General features: G+C 38.1%; 1 protein-coding gene across 2 annotated transcripts; it reads right to left on the bottom strand.

The window, feature by feature from the left end:
* Positions 1–2064: 2064 nt before the first annotated feature.
* LOC146005299 (uncharacterized) lies at positions 2065–17468 on the bottom strand. Of its 2 annotated transcripts, none has more exons than XM_083144429.1 (9): positions 17291–17468; positions 16573–16722; positions 13594–13727; positions 13011–13143; positions 11680–11805; positions 11127–11222; positions 5282–5428; positions 3480–3608; positions 2065–2292 (listed from the first exon to the last, which is right to left on the bottom strand). In XM_083144429.1, exons 1-9 carry the CDS (start codon positions 17466–17468, stop codon positions 2162–2164), a joined length of 1224 nt encoding a protein of 407 aa, XP_083000555.1. In that variant the 3' UTR covers positions 2065–2161. The 2 variants fall into 2 exon arrangements, with proteins under 2 accessions (XP_083000555.1, XP_083000556.1); XM_083144430.1 differs by having other exon boundaries at positions 13594–13722; positions 17291–17416.
* Positions 17469–19190: the final 1722 nt, after the last annotated feature.

Below are 19190 nucleotides of genomic sequence, written 5' to 3'. Positions count from 1 at the left end.
CTTTGGCAAGGGTGTTGGAAAGAATTCGTCCACACTGGCCACAAGGTTGCTAACTTCCAGAATTTTATGTGCGTCCGTAGCACCACCTCACGCGGTACGATTTTCATGTTTGAAACTCTATAGTAGTAATTAACAAATTACATTATGAAGTTAGCCAGTGATCACCAGTCGTGTGCTATTTATAAGAAATAAAATCACAGCCGGTACTTGAACATATCCGTCATGTAGTCAGTTACTCGGAAATATGGAGGGTATGTAACACTGCAGGTATGGTGAAACTGAAGAAGCGTGAGTGCTGCGGATGCATGTTGTTTTTTACTGTGATATTGTGTTGTGTTTTTCTGTTCTTTGTGTAGTGTTTTTGTACCTGATGTAAAAGTATGATTCTATATTGAAAATTTCCACCATGGTTGACATACCAGACGAGCCATCGATTTGCAGGTAAGGACTTGATTATTAGGGGCCTTCTTTCAAAACCATTCAGTTCGAGAACATAAGGCGAAAGGTTGGAGCTTGTGAACCATGAGCGACCGTGTCCTGAATTGTTCATAACCAAACCAACTAAGAAAGATGGGAAAGTTTTCATTAGGCAGTTTAAAACATCTCAGTACAACAATATTATCTGGTTATGTGGCAGCAATGATCTTAATAAATTATTTTGTTGGCCATGGGTTTTATTCAATAGAAATTTAGGACCTTGGAACTCAGTGGCGTGCCCAAAAAGGGGGGGGGGGATTGATGTGGGTTATAACCCCCCTTTCGCCAAGTATTCCTAAAAAAGTACGTCAAAGGTAGGAAAATATGACAAAATGAGGGCTGACTACCAAGAAAAAGTATACATAACCCCTCCCTTTCGAAAATCCTGGGCACGCCACTGATGGAACTATACAGGCTACGGTGAGTGACTTGAGCAATTTTTATAAAGACATGAAAGTTCGCAGAATCACATCTGCGCTTGCATCCAATTGAAGATAAGCCATGATTCATGATTCTGGCCAAGTTAGAAACCGAAACCCGTCCGTTTATTTAATATCGAAACTTTATGCTAATAGGATGTTTATTATTTTCAGGGTTAAATAAGAACGTAATGTAATTTACAGTTGCCCTCAAATATCAGGTAAATCATAATTTTCTTCATGGTTGGAATTTAAAAGTTATACCAAAAGGCTGTTTTCCTTCTTTAAAAACAGTGCAGTGAAGATTTGATTTTACGGTATGTATGCACATCACACACTCAAGCCCGATACGTCACCATTATGCACATTATTGTAAATGGGGATGTGTGTAGGCCTATCTTATATTTGAAATTGTTATAATTAACTGAAACGAAAAATTCACTCATCGCTTGCCTATCACGAAAGGTCACGGCACGCCCCTGTCATGTGGCAACATTTATAGAGCAATTCAACTTTTTTACATTTTCTCCAAGTTCAAAACGTAAGAAGTCATTACCGCTATTAGTCAATTGAATTGCCATTAATATGAAAGGTGTACTATGTTAATGAACATTAAAAATCCCCATATTAAATAAACACATCCATTTATTTTTCAGCTGAAGTACAGGATGGGCCATAAGTCACGAAGTGATTTCAAGATTTAATAATGTCTCTTGTTAACATTTACATGAAATTACTTTTCATACATAGGTGTAAAGAAATCTTACCTATGTAATGTGCATAAGAACAAACAGTCAATATATTCAATCAATACTAAAAGTTATAAACTGTTATAAAAATACCTTGGTGACTTATGGCCCAACCTGAATAAATTAACAGTACAATTGTTATGGAAGCATCACAAAAATAGTGAAAAAAAGTACTACTTGTCTTCTTTTTTTTAAAAAAAATATACCAATCTACAATTCTTGTCTTATTTAATTTCATTCATATATGTACACTTGCAAAAATGTATTATATCATGAAATATGTTGTTTTATCAAATTAAGCATATATGCTAGTTTTTTTGTTTGCCAATTTGCTGTTCTTTTCCATGGACTTGAAAAGAGCCAGGTTTTCCACATCTGAATCAAAATTATTTTTTATCTGTAATGATGGAACAGCTGTTTGCAATTACAATACATTTACTACACTGAATGAGGCTACCATGCACCAAAGTTCCTGATTTGTTCTGTTCAATATAGGTTAATGTCAAACTCCTTCATTTATCTGGGACACGGAAGTTGCCTGTATTGGAGACAAAAACCACGGTTTGCATTGTCCGGTGGAATGTCTGGAGGATTGTTCAATTCATTTGCATCTGTCACCACTGTAAGCACAAATGGCTTTGATGAAGCTGAAAATAGATCAAGAAAATCTTGATTGGTTCAATTAATTTGGCCATTGCTATTTGATGTAGCAGATAAATTCATTGTCTAGCACAGATACCCATCTAACTTATCGTGACATCTAGGATTTCAATTTTTAAAGTTTGATTTTTGTTTGTCGGCAAACAAAGATGGAAAAATTTAAATGTGGGAAAATGTAATATTCAGGAACGTGTAATCAGGGTTCCCTGTACTTGTAATCACAAGAAAGATGCCAGGCAAAAAATTTGAAATTCCATGTTGACAACCAGTGGCAGCGATTGGTTTCCAAAACTGGGGGGGCAAAAACAGTATATTTCCCTTTGTAGATAAGGTTTAGCTTAGCACGGGGGCAAAAGTGACTAAAAGTGCCCTAATCGCTGCCACTGTTGACAACTCATTTTCAGTTGAATCTCTGTGTGTTGAATTTAAATGTGTCGTTAATAACTTCTGCAGCCTTTGTACAATTATTAGCAAATCCCAGGGATGGGACAGATTAACTGGTACTTTATCATTATCAGCCAATATAGGCATATCAGTGTACATATCTGGTTTACTGTAAAATTACTGATCAATTTACCGAACTGATATATTTATAAATATCTTACAATCTAGTGCAATAGTGTACCCTTTTGTTAAAATTTTTATGGCTATAAATATGAAATAGTCATTCTGTACTTTTTTTTTTTAAGTAAATGTCTAATTCATAATTGGGAAAAGAGAGATGCGGTAGTATATAAATACGGAGAAACTAGTACTCACTTTTATCCGTGAAGCTGGTTTTTCTTTTTCGATTAATTTCAGTGGCCACTGCCGCCATCCTCGGCATGCCAAGCAACAGTACAGCAAGTTCCAACGACGATGGTGGCAGTGGCCACTGAAATTAATTGAAAAAGAAAAAACAGCTTCGCGGATAAAATTGAGTACTAGTTTCTCCGTATTTAAATGTCTAAATATGTAGCTTCTTTTGCATAGCAAATGCTTTGTTCATCTGGTAACGTACATTTATTAAAGAGGTCAATGAACCATTTAGAATTTTATATCAGATTGGTTATCAGTATCTGTAAATTTTTTTAGTTACTTTATTGGTAGCAGACAGAATTTCATATCTGTCCATGCTAGTAAATCCAAATAACCGAAAATCTTTGTGCTGTAAATAGTTACGTAAAATACTTACTTGTTGTGGTAGGTAGAGCATTGCCACAAAATCTGTCTACATTCAAATCTGTATCTCCTTGTGAGGGATTTGGAATCACAACAAAGTCTCCTGTGCAAGCTTCCCCATTGACAGCTGCGATTGGTGTACCTATTACAAAAAAAGGATAAGGTGAGTAACAGTTTCTGAAATTAAATTGTAAGCTGAATTTGTTAGAACAGAATCATTATTTTCATTTAATGTAGCGCACATTGAAAGTTTAATGGTACCCTTTATGATATTTTGATCTAGTATTACCATGAAGATTGATTGAATATATAAAGCAGGAAGATATAAGATCTGGAAACACAATATTACGGTTCCACTGTAAAGAGCCATGTTGGTTCAGTCTGTAGGGTTGCAAAAACCTGTCTAGGTTCGATTCCCAGGATGACTGATTACAGGTGGGAATTTTTCGAGCAATGTCCCTGCATGGAACGACTCTGGGGTTCACACAGCCTCAAATAAGTAGGAATTTAGAGGGGAGCATTGTGCTGATCACATCATCTCCGCAAATAACAGAGATTGTGAATTTGTGGTGCCCCTACCTCCGCATGAAATGTTTTTATTAGTTAGATACTTATTCATAATTGGGAAAAGAGAGATGCGGTAGTAACAGTTGGGCTGAAAAGTTCGTAGGCTGACTCATAGATGGCGTTACTAGAATTAAATCAATGTGATTTTTACTTAGTACTAACCTTCAAAAGATACGTGTATAAATTTCACAGCTGCCGGATAATTAGTTCGTGAGATATAGCATTATGAGTGAAGCAGCTTTTGTTATTGTGAAAAAATGGATAAAAAAGAATTTTGTGTGTTAATAAAGCATTGCTTTTTGGCGGAAAAAAATACTGTTGAAGCCAAGGCTTGGCTTGATAAACATTATTCGGACTCTGCACCAGGAAAATCAACCGTTGAGAAGTGGTTTGCTAAATTTAAACGAGGCGAAATGAGCATCGAAGACGATGCACGCAGTGGATGCCCCAAAGAGGCTGTTACCGACGAAAACATCAAAAAAGTCCACAAAATAATTTTAAATGATCGTAAAGTGAAGTTGATCGAGATAGCTGAGACTTTAAAAATATCAAAGGAACGTGTTGGACATATTGTGCATGAATATTTGAACATGCGAAAGCTGTGTGCAAAATGGGTGCCGCGCGTGCTCACAATCGATCAAAAGCAACAACGTTTTGATGATTCGGAGCAATGTTTAGCGGTATTCAACCGTAATAAAATTGCTTCCCCATCCACCATATTCTCCAGATCTGGCCCCCAGTGACTTTTTCCTGTTTGCAGACCTTAAAAGAATGCTCGCTGGAAAGAAATTTAGCAGTGATGAAGAGGTAATCGCCGAAACTGAGGCCTATTTTGAGGCTAAAGAGAAATCGTACTATAAAAATGGCATCGAAAAATTGTATGACCGCTATAATCGTTGTATCGCCCTCGAAGGCAACTATATTGAATAATAAAATCGAATTTTGTCAAAAAAATATTTTTTACTATGTTAGCCTACGAACTTTTCAGCCCAACTGTTATATAAATACGGAGAAACTAGTACTCACTTTTATCTGCGAAGCTGTTTTTTCTTTTTCGATTAATTTCAGTGGCCACTGCCACCATCCTCGTTGGAACTTGCTGCACTGTTGCTTGGCGTGCAACAGTGCAGCAAGTTCCAACGAGGATGGTGGCAGTGGCCACTGAAATTAATCGAAAAGAAGAAGAAACAGCTTTGTGGATAAAAGTGAGTACTAGTTTCTCCGTATTTATTTTAGATACTTAGTTACCTAATATAGGCTCTAGTGCATCAGAATCTCCTGACACAGTGAATGAATCTGTACTGCATTGGCTCCATTCTATACTGCAATGGTCACTCTCCATTTGAACACAAACTCCATAGTTGAGATTTGCCAACTCTCTGGTACCTACGAGAACTGTTGGGGAAAGAAAATAAGCAATTAGCTCAAAAAGGTAGAAAATGTTTATGTAAATGCAATACAATGAGAACAACCCAAGTTTTAAAAATAAAACTAATGCTTGTGACATTTTTTTCATGCATTTTCACTGTACTTTCATGGAACCTCCCAGGGGCGGCGCCAGAAATTTTCGACCGGGTGGGCAGAAGCTCCTTATTGATAGATTAGGGTGGGCAGTATAAATGTAAGACCATATATAGTATATTACAGTACCGATTTTCCTCTTACTTCTTTTCCCTTTCCTTGTTTTCCTCTTTATTCTTTTCTAATCTATTTTCGCATCTTGTTCCATTTCCTTTCTCTTTGTCTCTGAAGGACACAATTATTTCAAGGAAGTGTTTACCCATGCGCAGCCATACCCCAGCCATACATTCTAATCACATTCTTTCATGCATGTTTTAATACAGTGAAATAAATGTGAATTAGGTTTAAGCTTGTGTTGCAAATACAAGGTGCATACTTAATTTTATATATTCGGCGACAATGATAGAAAGTGCGACAGTAGATAATCGTGAAGTTTCTCGTAATTTAAATGCATGTTCCTGAGCATAGTATTTTCATCGTATGCGTTTTTCACTGAAAGAGTTTTCTTACTCCTTAGGGGTCACTTTTCTTAGATTACAAGGTTTGTACAACTGACAAATCTATCTGAATGTTTGTAGTAGCGGCGATTGGGTGCCAACATTTGAGGGGCAAGGACAATATACTTTTTCTTGGTAGAAAAGGCTTAGCATAAAGAGGCCATAGTGCGGGGGCAAAAAGTGGCAAAATGTGGTGGGGGGAACTGCATCCCCCACTTCCCGGTCCTCCTAATCGCTGCCACTGAATGTTTGGATTAAAATGAACGTCTTATTGGGAATGATTTAAAACACACACACGGAAATCAAATTCTTTGTTCATTGTCCATGAAGTATTCCTAGGCTAATGAAAGGCTATTTTGACAGAATATCACTCACAAACAAGTAAGATCGAAAAATCTGTTCAGAATTGAAGAGATTATTAGCTAAGTTGCTATTCATTTTCTGAACTGTCATGTTACTATTGCGGGAGAAGCAATACACATATGGTTTGTTACATGAACATATTTTTTGAGGTAACAAAATGATTTAGGAGACAAGGAATTCATCGAAGTTGATCACCGTGCCAGTAATAATTCATCTATTTTTCATAATGATTTGGATTGCATGGCGTGACCATTTCGAACACACTAGAATGTCAACCTCTATCCTGTGCAGCACATCCTGGAAACTTGATTCTTTCAGGCAACGAGTCCCTGGCGCTTGGAACCACTGTCAAAGTAATAATTTATGAGGGTTTGTATTTTGAGTGTCAGCTTGTGTTTGTTTTCGCCCCTTCGTAACTTTAAATCTACACGGGTCGTTCAAGGTTGACCGGGATTTTCGTACGTAAAAAAATCTATGAATAGCCGGATCATGATGAAACGTGTGGGTGACGTAATGTATTCCTTCGTGAGTAACTAGCGCCCGGCATGACGTATTTTGCGCATGCGCAGCAGTTGCAGCAAACATGGCGGCAAGCAGTGTGTCTGTGGCTGTGGAGCAGCGGTGTGTAATCAAATTTCTCGTGAAGGAGAAAGTGAAACTAGCTGAGATTTTCAGACGATTGCAAGCACAGTATAGTGAACAAACGATGTCGCGGACAAGAGTGTACGAATGGTGTGAGCAGTTTCACGAAGGACGGGAGCTGGTGACAAATGAAGCGCATGGACACATTCGCCCGACTGCAGTCACACCAGTGAATATCGCATGTGTTGAGCAAATGATTCTTGAGAACCGGCGAGTAATAGTGCGGGATACTGCTGCCGAGGTGAATATCAGTGTCGGGAGTGTTGAGACAATCATTCACGACCACTTACGCTTCCGCAAAATCTGTGCAAGGTGGGTTCCCCGCCAGCTGACATTCGATCAGAAGTGGACACGCAGGATGGTCTGTGAACAGCTTCTGAATCGGTTTCGAGCAGAAGGTGATGAATTGTTGTAATCCATCATCACGTGTGATGAAACATGGTTGCACAATTCAACCCCAGAGACCAAAACACGCAGCATGGAGTGGCGGCATAAAGGTTCCCCGCCCCCCAAGAAAAGCAAAACGCAGCCGTCCGCTGGAAAGATCATGGCAAGTGTCTTCTGGGACATGAAGGGCGTTATCCATGTGGATTTTCTGGACAAAGGGAGCACGATTAATGCCCAGTATTACTCCACATTGTTGAGTGGTGCTGTACGAAAGTCCATTCGCAAGAAAGGACCTGGGATGCTGTCTGGAAATGTCATTCTTCTCCATTGGCCCTCACACAGCCAATGTGACAACAACAACTCTGGCTGGGAAGTTCTGCCCCATCCTCCTTACAGTCCGGATTTAGCCCCCAGTGATTATCATTTGTTTGCACCCCTTAAAGACCATCTGGGAGGGAAGAAATGCACGACAGACGAAGCACTGCGGAGCGATGTCCTCCAGTGGCTACGACAACAACCAAGTTCTTTCTACGCCAAAGGAATTCGGGAGCTGCCAGAACGATGGCAACAGAGAATACTTTGAAAAACTGATATAGTTTGGTGTTTCTTCTGCTACCTATTTCCTCTGCAGAAATAGAAGTCCCGGTCAACCTTGAACGACCCTTGTAATCACCATTGAACCTTATCGTCGTCATTATCAAAATTAGCAGAAAAATGACAACCTTTAAACAGCCAATGGGTCATATATGACCCATAGAAAGTATAGGCGAAAACAGCCAATGGGTCATATATGACTCATGGTGCCGATTACAACATTCACGTGCTTTTAGGACCTTCATACTTGTATGTGAGGTTGTAAACGCTGACAGATGTTGAGATAAGACATTGAAATGTCATGTGGAAGAAAACCCACCCCCTCCCCCTTTCTCTAATATGCAAATTAGCTATTTTTAGCCAAAATGCAAATTGTACATATTGCATCATATTTCAGCCTGTATGAGAACTAGGGACTTGAAACAAGTTCCACTTTGTTGCAAGAGGTCTACTCTTTGAAAACAATGCAAAAGTTTGCACCCTTTTTCCAAAATAATGGGCGAATGCCAGATTTTTTCATTGAAATTTGGGGACTTGGCCCCTCTCAACCCCGTTTTTCTTACTTGGGCTTTCTGAATTGTGCACGGTCGCGTGCTCCGATGATTTTGTTTTCAAACAAAAGTTATCCGAAGTAGATTGCTCAAATAGTCTCAGAGATATAACATTTTTCTGAAATAAGTGTAAAATTTTAAAAATCTCGCGCAAAGGCCGCAGCGAAAGAGGGGTTACTTTCGAAAACCGGCTCGGTTGTTTAAAGGTTAAATATAACAAATCAACCACAACTTACTCTTCCAAAAATGGAGTTGCATTAGTTCATACCTCTTAGAAAGTTGAGATGGTAGTTTCAATTGCACAGCGTTTCATTAGTGGATCAAGGCAGCTAATTCCGTGAACAATGATGATGTTTTCCGAAAGTCTCAAATATTTGTCTCGGGCAATCACCCTCCTAAAATGGACGCATCTTCTGTGGTGATAAAATGCCACGTTTGGTGTGAGTTCTTTCTATATTTTCCCCCAAAGGCATAACGCTGTCGCATTATAATGAAGAGGTCCTGTGTTCGACTCCCCCTCCTCTGGTGGAAGCACAAAGCACACTGGTTCCAAGTTAAACTGTAGGTTTAGTCCCGATTAGCCTTTCTGAGCATAAAAGTGGATTTAAAAACAAACTAATAAAATCGTCTTCTGGATACTTCGTGACATAACTTTTTTTTTTCTTTACTTCAGCTGCATCTACAGATTCTGTTGACATTTTCGGCTGATTCATATGGCAACATTTATGTGTGAGACGAGGATTTCTAAATAGGATAAGTCACTCATTAGCAATTGAATAATTCTGTAGCTTCTTCCATACATAACTAGTTTATTAAAATTTATTCACTGCAGTATTGTAGTGATTATTGTGAATCCTTCTTATTAGTAGAATGAATATAAAGTTGATATTTCGCATACCATATTGATATTTGAAGATAACAAGTATATAAAAATTGTAATGAAATAAAAAAGGGACACTTCTGGAATTTTAATGCCGAGCTAATTAAAAAGTCAAAATAATGTATTGTGTTGCCGGAGGAAGTAACGCTAAGATGATGATTTTATTTGTTTATTTAGAGATTATTTTAACCATACCCAGGCCGGGATTTATATAAATATATGGAGGCCCGGAGATGCAGTTTTCAAGTTCAGTCTAAATTCTGATCTAATCTTGATCATACCCTGCATAATTTTGAGCCTCCTAAGCTGCTAACTGCTTTTATTCATGGAAGTATTAATTTGATCACAGTTTTTGTTTCAATAGCTCTAGTATTTACTTTCACTTTCTAATGACAAAATTGGCTTTTTATGGGTTGATAATATGTGAATATTTCAAGCATAGATAATATTGACAAGTAAAATATACATGTTATGAACACCAGAATACAGTTATTTATCGAATTATTCATATGTCTCCAAGTATATGTACTTATTGAATTTGATTGGGTGGGCAATCGGGTGGGCACAAATTTTTTGGTAGGCACTTGCCCACCCCTGGCGCCGTCCCTGGAACCTCCTTAGATTGGTGGTTGAGTAAAATTGCTTGTTATGAATGTTCTTTAGAATGAAGTGTGTTGCTACAGTATTGTTTTTTTCGGTATTTTGTAAAGATTATTGTGGTTTTTCAAAGGGAGAAAAATTCGAATACAGATACCCTGACATCAGCCAAGGGTCCAGCCAAGCCGTCAGCCTGAGAGATTCCTGTATTTGGACAGGGTTGCCAAATGACATTGGTAGATTTAATCTACACCACCCTATATATGGACAACGTAGACTCCCACATAACCAAATGGTTATAGCCCCCTCATCTTTGGTGAGAGCTGTCCTGGGTTCAATTCCCAGGGGAAGCTAAAAAATTTCAGTGTTGACCCAACATCGCGAGGACAATTTGGGGAGCTAATTGAAAAGTAGTAGCAGACTAGTCTTGAGAGCCAGAAAACAGCTGCAATGTGACTCGATGCACTCACCTTGCAGCCCTTGGCAAGTTTTTCGTGCATGCAAAATTATGGAGTAATGTCACTTGTTTTCATTCTTGCAATTTTTGCAACATTTTATATGTGAAAAATGGAACATAAACATTAGCGAGTGCTTAATTTGCATTAACTTTCCCTATTCTTAGGTCACAAGCTACAAAATACTCAAATCGTATACTTAACAGGATAGGCGTCAACTTGTATGCCGTTCAATAGTACAGGATAGGATAATTTTTAGTCAACAAGTGGAAACTAATTATTTTTCTTGTATGTATGCATTGCTTGCATTGTAGAATTATTTCTCTTCTAGTCTAACTGTATCTTCAGTTAATAAATGATGAAGGGTGTCTGTGTTCTCCTGAAATGTCACAATGAAAAACTGTATTTTTATGCTTGTAATAACCATAGACTACAAGAGAAATAAGTGAAAACTAGTAATTACTTTTAGGGGAAGCTAATTTCAAGTCCTATAGTACTCTTTTATTATGCCACAATGAAATAGGTGACAAGTATGTCAGCTTTGCATTTTTGCACATTTGCATTTATTCCATGTGTGGATGTTCGTAGAAAATTATAATAACATACCCATGCCTCCTTCTGCCATTGATGGAGTTGTCCCATAATTAAAACTCTGAACTGTTCCTCTTACGCCAGTATAGTACATCAAACACCCAGATGGAGCTGCAAATCAAGAAGAGTAGAGAGGTATACATTTGTATTTCTATAAGCGTATTCTGTAATCTAATTAGTCTGAGGGTTATGTGAACTAAGAACTAGCAAGATGTTCATGAAAAATAATTGCAAATCCAAAACCTAATTTTCCCATCGGCAGCATAACACCTCTCTCTCAGGATCCATGAATAGTGAGGATACCAGAAGAGGACAGTAGGAGTAAACACAAAATATAATTTATAATTTTGATGATAAATTAGAAACACTTCTATAATGCCTTTACACCCTTTCTCCCTCAATCCCAGTTGTCAAACACATGCTGATTGGTAGATATCTTGCAATTTGATTTAAAGGACCAGATATGAACCTTGTCTTTTTATATTTACAAGATTACTTTACCAATATTTACATATGTAGCAAATTTTCATTTTTCCATGCAGACAAAGAGGAAAATATTGTATCTTACCAAGTCCTGGGCAGTTGCATTCATGTTGACTTATCTTGATCCTCCATCTTCTATCAAAGGCTACATCCATGTTTGTGTCTATTGATATTTGCATACTGTTAGATCCAGGTGGAAAATCAATGTACACTGCCAGAAATAGAAACAAATATACATTTAAATTTGTTAATTTGTAACAAGCAGCAATATGATTTATCATGGTTATATAATGTTGGATATCTGATCTATCGAACAGTGTCCTAAGTGGTAGTATGAAAAATGCTGGCATAAAGAGACAGGGCTGGATTGGGACTGGCAAGGGTGTAGGAGAAATTTTCATCAGGAAATCAACATTGCAAATGTGTGAACCACCCATGAAAAAGAAAATTGCTATTTGGCAGTGAAAACCTGATTTTACATTTTCCACACTGTGCATTCAGTCTTGATGGTCTCAATATAATGATTTAAAATTTAAGTTTTTTCTAAATGGTCCCCTGCAAAATGGAAAATCAAGGTTTCACTGCATTTACTTCTAGGTTCCATTGAATAATTTACAATGCCTAGACCATGTAGTATATTGATTAAAATTATTAACTATTAAAGCATACAGAAAAATGCTAATAATAACACATACACTTTAAAAATAATAGGTTTTTTTGTAGTTGAGACTACTAATTAACACTAAATAGATAATCAAAACATTGAATGTATATTTCGAATTCAGATAATTTATGATTTTCAAAAACCCCTACACATACAATTGATCATTACTTGTTAAATTGTACATCATGTAATTATCAGATCATATATACGTAATAACCCATTTTTTAAGTAACAATCACTGATAAACTTGCAGTAACGTACAGATACTGTTGTATTGTGATCAAGAAAATCTATTTATTTTCTAGTCGAGAACAATCGAGTGCCATTGTTTTCACAAGGATTGTGATATTTTATTGTGTTTTCCAATTTTTTTGGTGCCCTCTTTGCCTAAGTGTCCAGGGTGACCTCCCCTTTGTTCCCCTCTCAATAGCTATGATTTTGCATGAGGTAGGAATAGAAAAGGCACAGAGTGGGTGTTTTCAGAATCATATGTCATCAATCACTAATGCTTTGGGGGTGAACATCTCTTCCTATTGAAGAAATGCTTCCCCGATGGCGCGGTGGTAGCGTTGTCGCCTTGTTATCAAGGAATCCGGGGTTCAATACCCGGTGGAGGCACATAGTGATTCGGATCCCATTTTAAACTGTAGGCAGTCCTTTCTGTGCATAAAGTGGACTTAAAACAACAAATAAATCAATCAACCTATTCAAGAAACTATTAAATAAACGTGCGGCATAATAATTAAACATACCATGTTCTCCAGCATTTTCTCCACAAAGCCTTGGCACCACAGAACCTGCTCCAGATACAATAAATACGTCATCTTGACAAACTCCATTAAAGTCGGGTGGTGCCAAACTAAACTCTAGGAAATCAAGTCTTACCTGCAATATAAGTTGAAATAAATTGAGGACTAAAAGTGGTAAACGTTGTAAGTGCCAAAAGTGAAGTGTTGGGAAATCGCATCGTTCCACACATCAGCCCGTAAGAACGTGCACACTAGTGACCTCTTTACACGCCCTTTGAACTACTTAGCCACATTTCACGTTTACCACATTATAAAGCATGGCACATTTCACCGTTTAACGTGGAAAATGGTGTTTGAATTATTGTGGCACTTACAGCGTTTACCAATTTTAGTCTTCAATTGGTGTTAAATTTGAAAATAAAAAATTACATAATTTTTTTGAAAGCGACACAATATATTATTTTATTATGAAAGCCAAGTTCAGAAAAGTAATCATTTAATATAATTCTTTTCTAGAATTCTTTTCTAAAATCTATGTAACATGGCAATTATTCTGATGTTCATAAATAGTGTATATTTCTCTTACCTGACAAACTTCATCATTACATTTAGTTATAGTCAAAGTGCATCTTTGATCAGATCCAGTATATGCATTGGGATAGTCTGGGCTGACAAAATATGAGTTGTTTTGACTTAGTTCAGCTCCACATGATTTCTGTACTGAAAGAATATGAAACCTTTGTAAGAAACTGAAGAAATAAATAGAACTTTTTATTGTGATGTTTCATACAGGAATTATAATTCATTCAATTATTCAGAATGGGGTGAGAGTGTCGCAATTGGAATGTTCCAGAAATGGCAAACTTTGAACACTTAAGTTTAAATACATATTATCAGAAAGTGTATGAAGTAACTAGTAATTGAGTATTCTTTAAAGACCCTAGACCTTCAAAATATTCCTTGTTGACTTGAAATCGTTATGTAAAACTTTTATAGACTTTGAATGTCAGTATTACTGAGGTACAATTATTTCAATAATTACAGCCCATGCTAGAGAAATGGTAGCCTCCTCCACCCCCACAAAAAATAAGTTTTAAATCAGTCACTGAATATTTCTATGTGTAAATCAATGTACAATACAATTTCTCACTACCTACACAATAACTTTATTTTTAACATGTTCTCTGCCACATCGACCATAATGACCGAAACGGGCACGCACCAATCGTGCCATGTTGGTCATTATGACCGAAACGCGTGACTTCCACTTGGTTTTTTAGTGCACCGTTGGTCACGAATATAACAATGTTGTGCATAAGGCATGGGGAGTCGAGTTCACATAAAAGTGTTTTGACTCTTCTGTTTTTTACAGGAAAAAATTGAAATTTGCGAAATAAAGTTCAATAACCACTTTGGAGCAGGAGAAAGGAATTGGTGAAACCACCCTGTATACAGGGCTACTACAAAAGAAATACACTTTCAATGCTTTATAAATCCAAAACTATTTATGTTATCAGGAAACATTTGTCACTGTTTTATACAGAAGGTTGCCACCGATAGAAATAGTCGACTTTGAACCTTGCAACTGGCTAGTAAATCCCCTTGCGCCACCACCGATTGTGTCTGATGTGATGGCCACGGGCCTGAGCGATCACCCAGCAGTGTAGTTTCCACTGTAGCAAACTCCTGCGTAGAATGGGAAGGGCGCCATACCCCTTTGGCAACTTTCCCAAGACCCTGCAAGGTACGGGGATGGCGTCGAGCAAGTGCCTGTGTCAAGAGTCCAAACCCACAGTAGTCCATTGGTGAGGGATGGACGAAAATGAGATCACTCGAATTCCTGTCTCTTCTGCTTTCCTTGCATAGAACGCCTGGGATGCTCGAGCAGTATGGCTGGAGGCCTTGTCCACGTGGATCCATACATGCGTGGTCTCATCCCCGTACAGGTGGGGGATGTGTGTGTCATACAGAGGGGCCATAACGTTCTCCTGGAAGTAAGCTGCGTTGACTTTGGTGTTGGAAGGCACTTTGACGAGTGGCAACGTTCCCTGACTGCAATATCCGGCCACCACCAGAAATCCCTTGGAAAACTTTTCCTTGCACTGCAGCACAAGGTCAGAACGGCTCTTCTGGTCTGTTGGACGGTAGAAAATGGATCGAACTCTGTTGGTCTCATCTACGTAGAGCCACCCCTCATCCAGTGTACACATCAATTTCCACTTTTCCCCTGCAAGGTATGCTTCATACAGTTTTCTGGCATTTGTGAACCTCTCCTGGATGTGGCGCTCTGTGAGGTGGTGTCTGCGCACTTTGTGACATGCTTCCAATGAGAGGTTCTTCCGAATGATGTTGGAAACTGTGCCTTTTGAGATACCGTGGCATATAGCCAAACTTCTCTGTGTTGGGGGATTGTCGTGTGTCACTGATGTCCTAATGGCGTGCACTGTATTGGGGGTTCGAGCGAGCTGGGGCTGTGATCTCCTCACAATTTCTGGCCGACCACGTACTGCAGGGGCCTGTTGGGCACATCATTGGATGATGAGACCCACACCAGCTTTGCTGACGATTAAACCCTCTTCTTTGCACCGTTTCACTGTTGCTGAGTAACTATAATGTGCGGCGGAAAGTCCACAAATGAACCTCTCCCAGAAAGCTGTCACTTTTACCTTCACCCTTCCACGGATCGTGCTCAACTGATACTGTTATCTAGTACAGGCCCCAGTGTAGCCAGCTTGTATCGGGACATAACAGCAGTTCAATGCATCGTTCGCGATGGCCAGTCAAAGTCGACTATTTTTATTGTGGGCAACCTTCTGTAAAGAAATTCTTTAAGCTTTGTTTCGGGAACTCGCAGATGTTCAATATGTTCTCCTTGTGTCAGACAGCACACATCAAGACGATAATCAAATTCAACCCAAACTCGGTGTAAGATACCTGCATCTACACTTTTGGAAGGTTGTGGAATAAAATAAAACATTTTCTGAATGTTGAGTACACACAATAATTTGTTATGGCATTTGTAGTTCCAAACTCGCCCATGCTGTGGACTTTGCTGGACTTTGCTGGAAAACACGATCCACTTTTTCTTCTGACACGGTGGGTCTTCCTGGACTTTTGCCTTTGCATAAACACCCTGTTGTTTCAAATTTTCTGTACCAATCGTAGATCTACTGTCTAGTAGGTTCTGGTTTTCCGAAACGTGTTTGAAAATGTAATTGTACGACAGTAACGGAGTTTTTTTTTGGCAAGTTCAAGAACACAATATGATATTTCAACAGCGTTTGCAGCCATCTTAGCAATTGTTGCATTGGAACAACAATCAGCGACAACAACAAACACCAACAATGTGTTCTATTGAAACTTCCACAGTTCCTCAACCTATCAGCGCAAAACTCATGTTGATATTACAAATAGTTTTTGTTTTATAAAACATTGAAAGTGTCTATTTCTTTTGTAGTAGCCCTGTATATTCAAGTATGAGTATTCATTGAAGTCAAGCATGGCAGTGAAACAAGGCCACATATACAAACCCTGTTTATTATATTCTATTGTTTACTTCACTTACCAATACAGCAAACACCATAGTTGTTGGCACATTTTCCAGAAGCTGTCCCATCAGCATTCCAACATTGATTTCTTGTATAGCATGTCCCCATGTCACCATTTTCCGCTATGCACATCGTGTTGGGAAATCTTACAATATGAACTGGAAAGACTGCAAAAGAAATGTTGCTTTTCTGCAGTGTTTAACAAAAGATGAGATTGAATAATTCAAACAAAAACTTCAGTACAGTAAGTGATTTTTTTGAATCAACGCCAATATAATTTCATCCTGTGCAAGTACATAAGTATATGAGAGAGAATATAAATGTGTGTGTTTTTTGAGATTATGCACATATAGCATACGCAGCACGCAAAGTGCTCGAAGTGGAGGGAATGGGGGAGGGGGTTATCTCTTCTCCCCCAGTTAAGAAAAATTTCCATAAAGCAATCCCCTAGCTAGGATAATTTGAATTTGCATGCCCCCACCTACTGCATTGTCTCCATGCTAATCCACGGAAGCATCCTTCCTTTCTCCAAACTCTACGATGCCCCACCAGCTAGGAGCACTTGGAGCACTGAGCCTACATCAAATGAAATATTTTAAAAAATACTATACTTACAAATTTAAAATATGTAATTAATGAAATGTGCATTTTCCAAAAGACTTTGGAAATGTATCTGCCATAAAAACTTTAAAAAGAATCAATACTTGGATTTATAAGAATTTTTTTTGTACTTACATCTTGATTTCCTTGATGTCTTTAGACCACTTCCATTTTCAAAGAAAGGTATTGTTTCAGTTTTATTGGATACTGCTTCATTTTTTGCACCAACAATATTCCCCAATGCTTCCCCTCCTGCTTTCAAAGATAAAGCTATGACTGTTGCTATTCCCAATGGTAATAGAATTCCAGACATGGTTATCTGTTAAAGAAATTATGTTTTCTAAATTTTACAGTATTTATGTGACAATCGCATTGAAATAAAATCTTTTCACAAATTTGCACAATTTGCTGCCTTCTATTCAAGAAATTCTTGGTTTGATATCGGTAGATGCTCAGTGCAAATTCCATTTTAAACTGTAGGTTCAGTCCCGATTAGCCTATCTGATCATATAGTGGATTTTTGGCAGCTATTCAGGTGAAGTAGGTACAGTGACACTTCACCACAAGTTAATGTGTAAAATGTTTTTATTAAATTATATTGCATATATTAGTATTAAAAGAAACATTTCTTCGTTGTAGTCTGTTACATGACAACAGCTTTTGCTGTTTTGATTGAATTGTTGTTTTAAGTCCACTTTATGCACAGAAAGGCTAAATGGGGCTGGACCTACAGTTTAAAGTTTGATCCGAACCACTATGTGCCTCACTGGGCATTGAACCTGGGACGCCTCGATTACAAGGCGACGACGCTTCCACTGCACCATCAGGGAGGCAGCTATTGCTGTTCTAGCTGGGAAAGTGATATCCCTTCACACCAAGGTAGCTGTGTTACATTGTTGCCATGACAACCATGATGCCACAGCTTGGACACGAGGTTTAGCCTTTGCATGACTGATGAGCTAGAGAGAGACAAAACAATCATCTGCACTTGGCCTTCGAGGAGTTGGACTGAGTGCATATTTTTACTCCAGTAGAGGAATGAAGTCCTCTTTCCGATTCTACAATACAAAATGGGGGTTTCCATTTAAAATTTCACAGTTGCCCCCACCCCACCCCCAGGTGGCAGGGTGGGGAATCAAGTGTGATATCATTGAATAGCTTTCTTTCACTTATTAAACACGTATTTTTTCGTTTTCCGATTCGATGTGTATTTCTTATGATATGTGACTGTTCCGGGACTTTTGGACCACCCAGTATGTATGTATGTATTTGTATGTGTGTACACACACACAGTCATCAGAATGCTACATTCTAAAAGTAGCTTTGCTACAGCTACAGCTACTCTTCCAAAATGTAGCTTAGCAACAGCTACATTTACCAAAAAGTAGCTCGCTATGCTACTCCTGGGTGCTACTCGCTACTTAGCACTACTTCTGCCCAAAGAAACTTAAAACCACCACATCGATTTGATAGCAGTATTACTTGAGTTATTTTTACTATTGTTTAAGAATAACGTACCTATTACGTGGCATATCAATTCAAGTTTTGCTTCAATTAGGGTATTGCCCAAATTAATGATTACAACTATACACAAATAAAATTTGATGGGTTTGTTTATGTGTCAACATATTTCTCCTTGGAATAAATATTTAATTTTTTTAATAGAATGATATGAAGGCAGTATTTTGAATGAAAAATATATCTCACTGATTCTTTCAAGGATGATAATTGTAGTGAACATGATGGATAACCAGATTTTCTGAATATCTAGATAATTATGACTGATATCCATCATCAACATAAAATAATTATTCTGAAACTGACATTTCCACTAAAAGTTTATGCACAATAATTTTAAAAACCGCACCACAGAAATATGACCCCTGCGCCTTCTCGCGTTTCTGTCCGTTCAATTTGAGTTATAAAACGAGACGTCCAAAGTTGCAAGGCCAGTGGGGCACTCAAAACACGATCCACCATGTTGATACGTCACTGTCCATAAAAATGTAATATTTATCAATGTGCTTCAACAGAA

Source organism: Lepisma saccharinum, chromosome 23, assembly GCF_977018435.1.
Source record: "Lepisma saccharinum chromosome 23, izLepSacc3.1, whole genome shotgun sequence".
NCBI lineage: Eukaryota > Metazoa > Arthropoda > Insecta > Zygentoma > Lepismatidae > Lepisma > Lepisma saccharinum.
This window is presented reverse-complemented; position numbering and strand designations above follow the sequence as displayed.

Excerpts from the sequence above, each read along its gene's own strand:
- LOC146005299 (XM_083144429.1), bottom strand. The coding sequence starts at position 17,468 with ATGTCTGGAATTCTATTACCATTGGGAATAGCAACAGTCATAGCTTTA. Across the intron at positions 13,728-16,572 it reads CTATGGTGTTTGCTGTATTG|TACAGAAATCATGTGGAGCT; the intron begins GTAAGTGAAGTA and ends ATATTCTTTCAG. Across the intron at positions 5,429-11,126 it reads AATGGCAGAAGGAGGCATGG|TTCTCGTAGGTACCAGAGAG; the intron begins GTATGTTATTAT and ends TTTCCCCAACAG.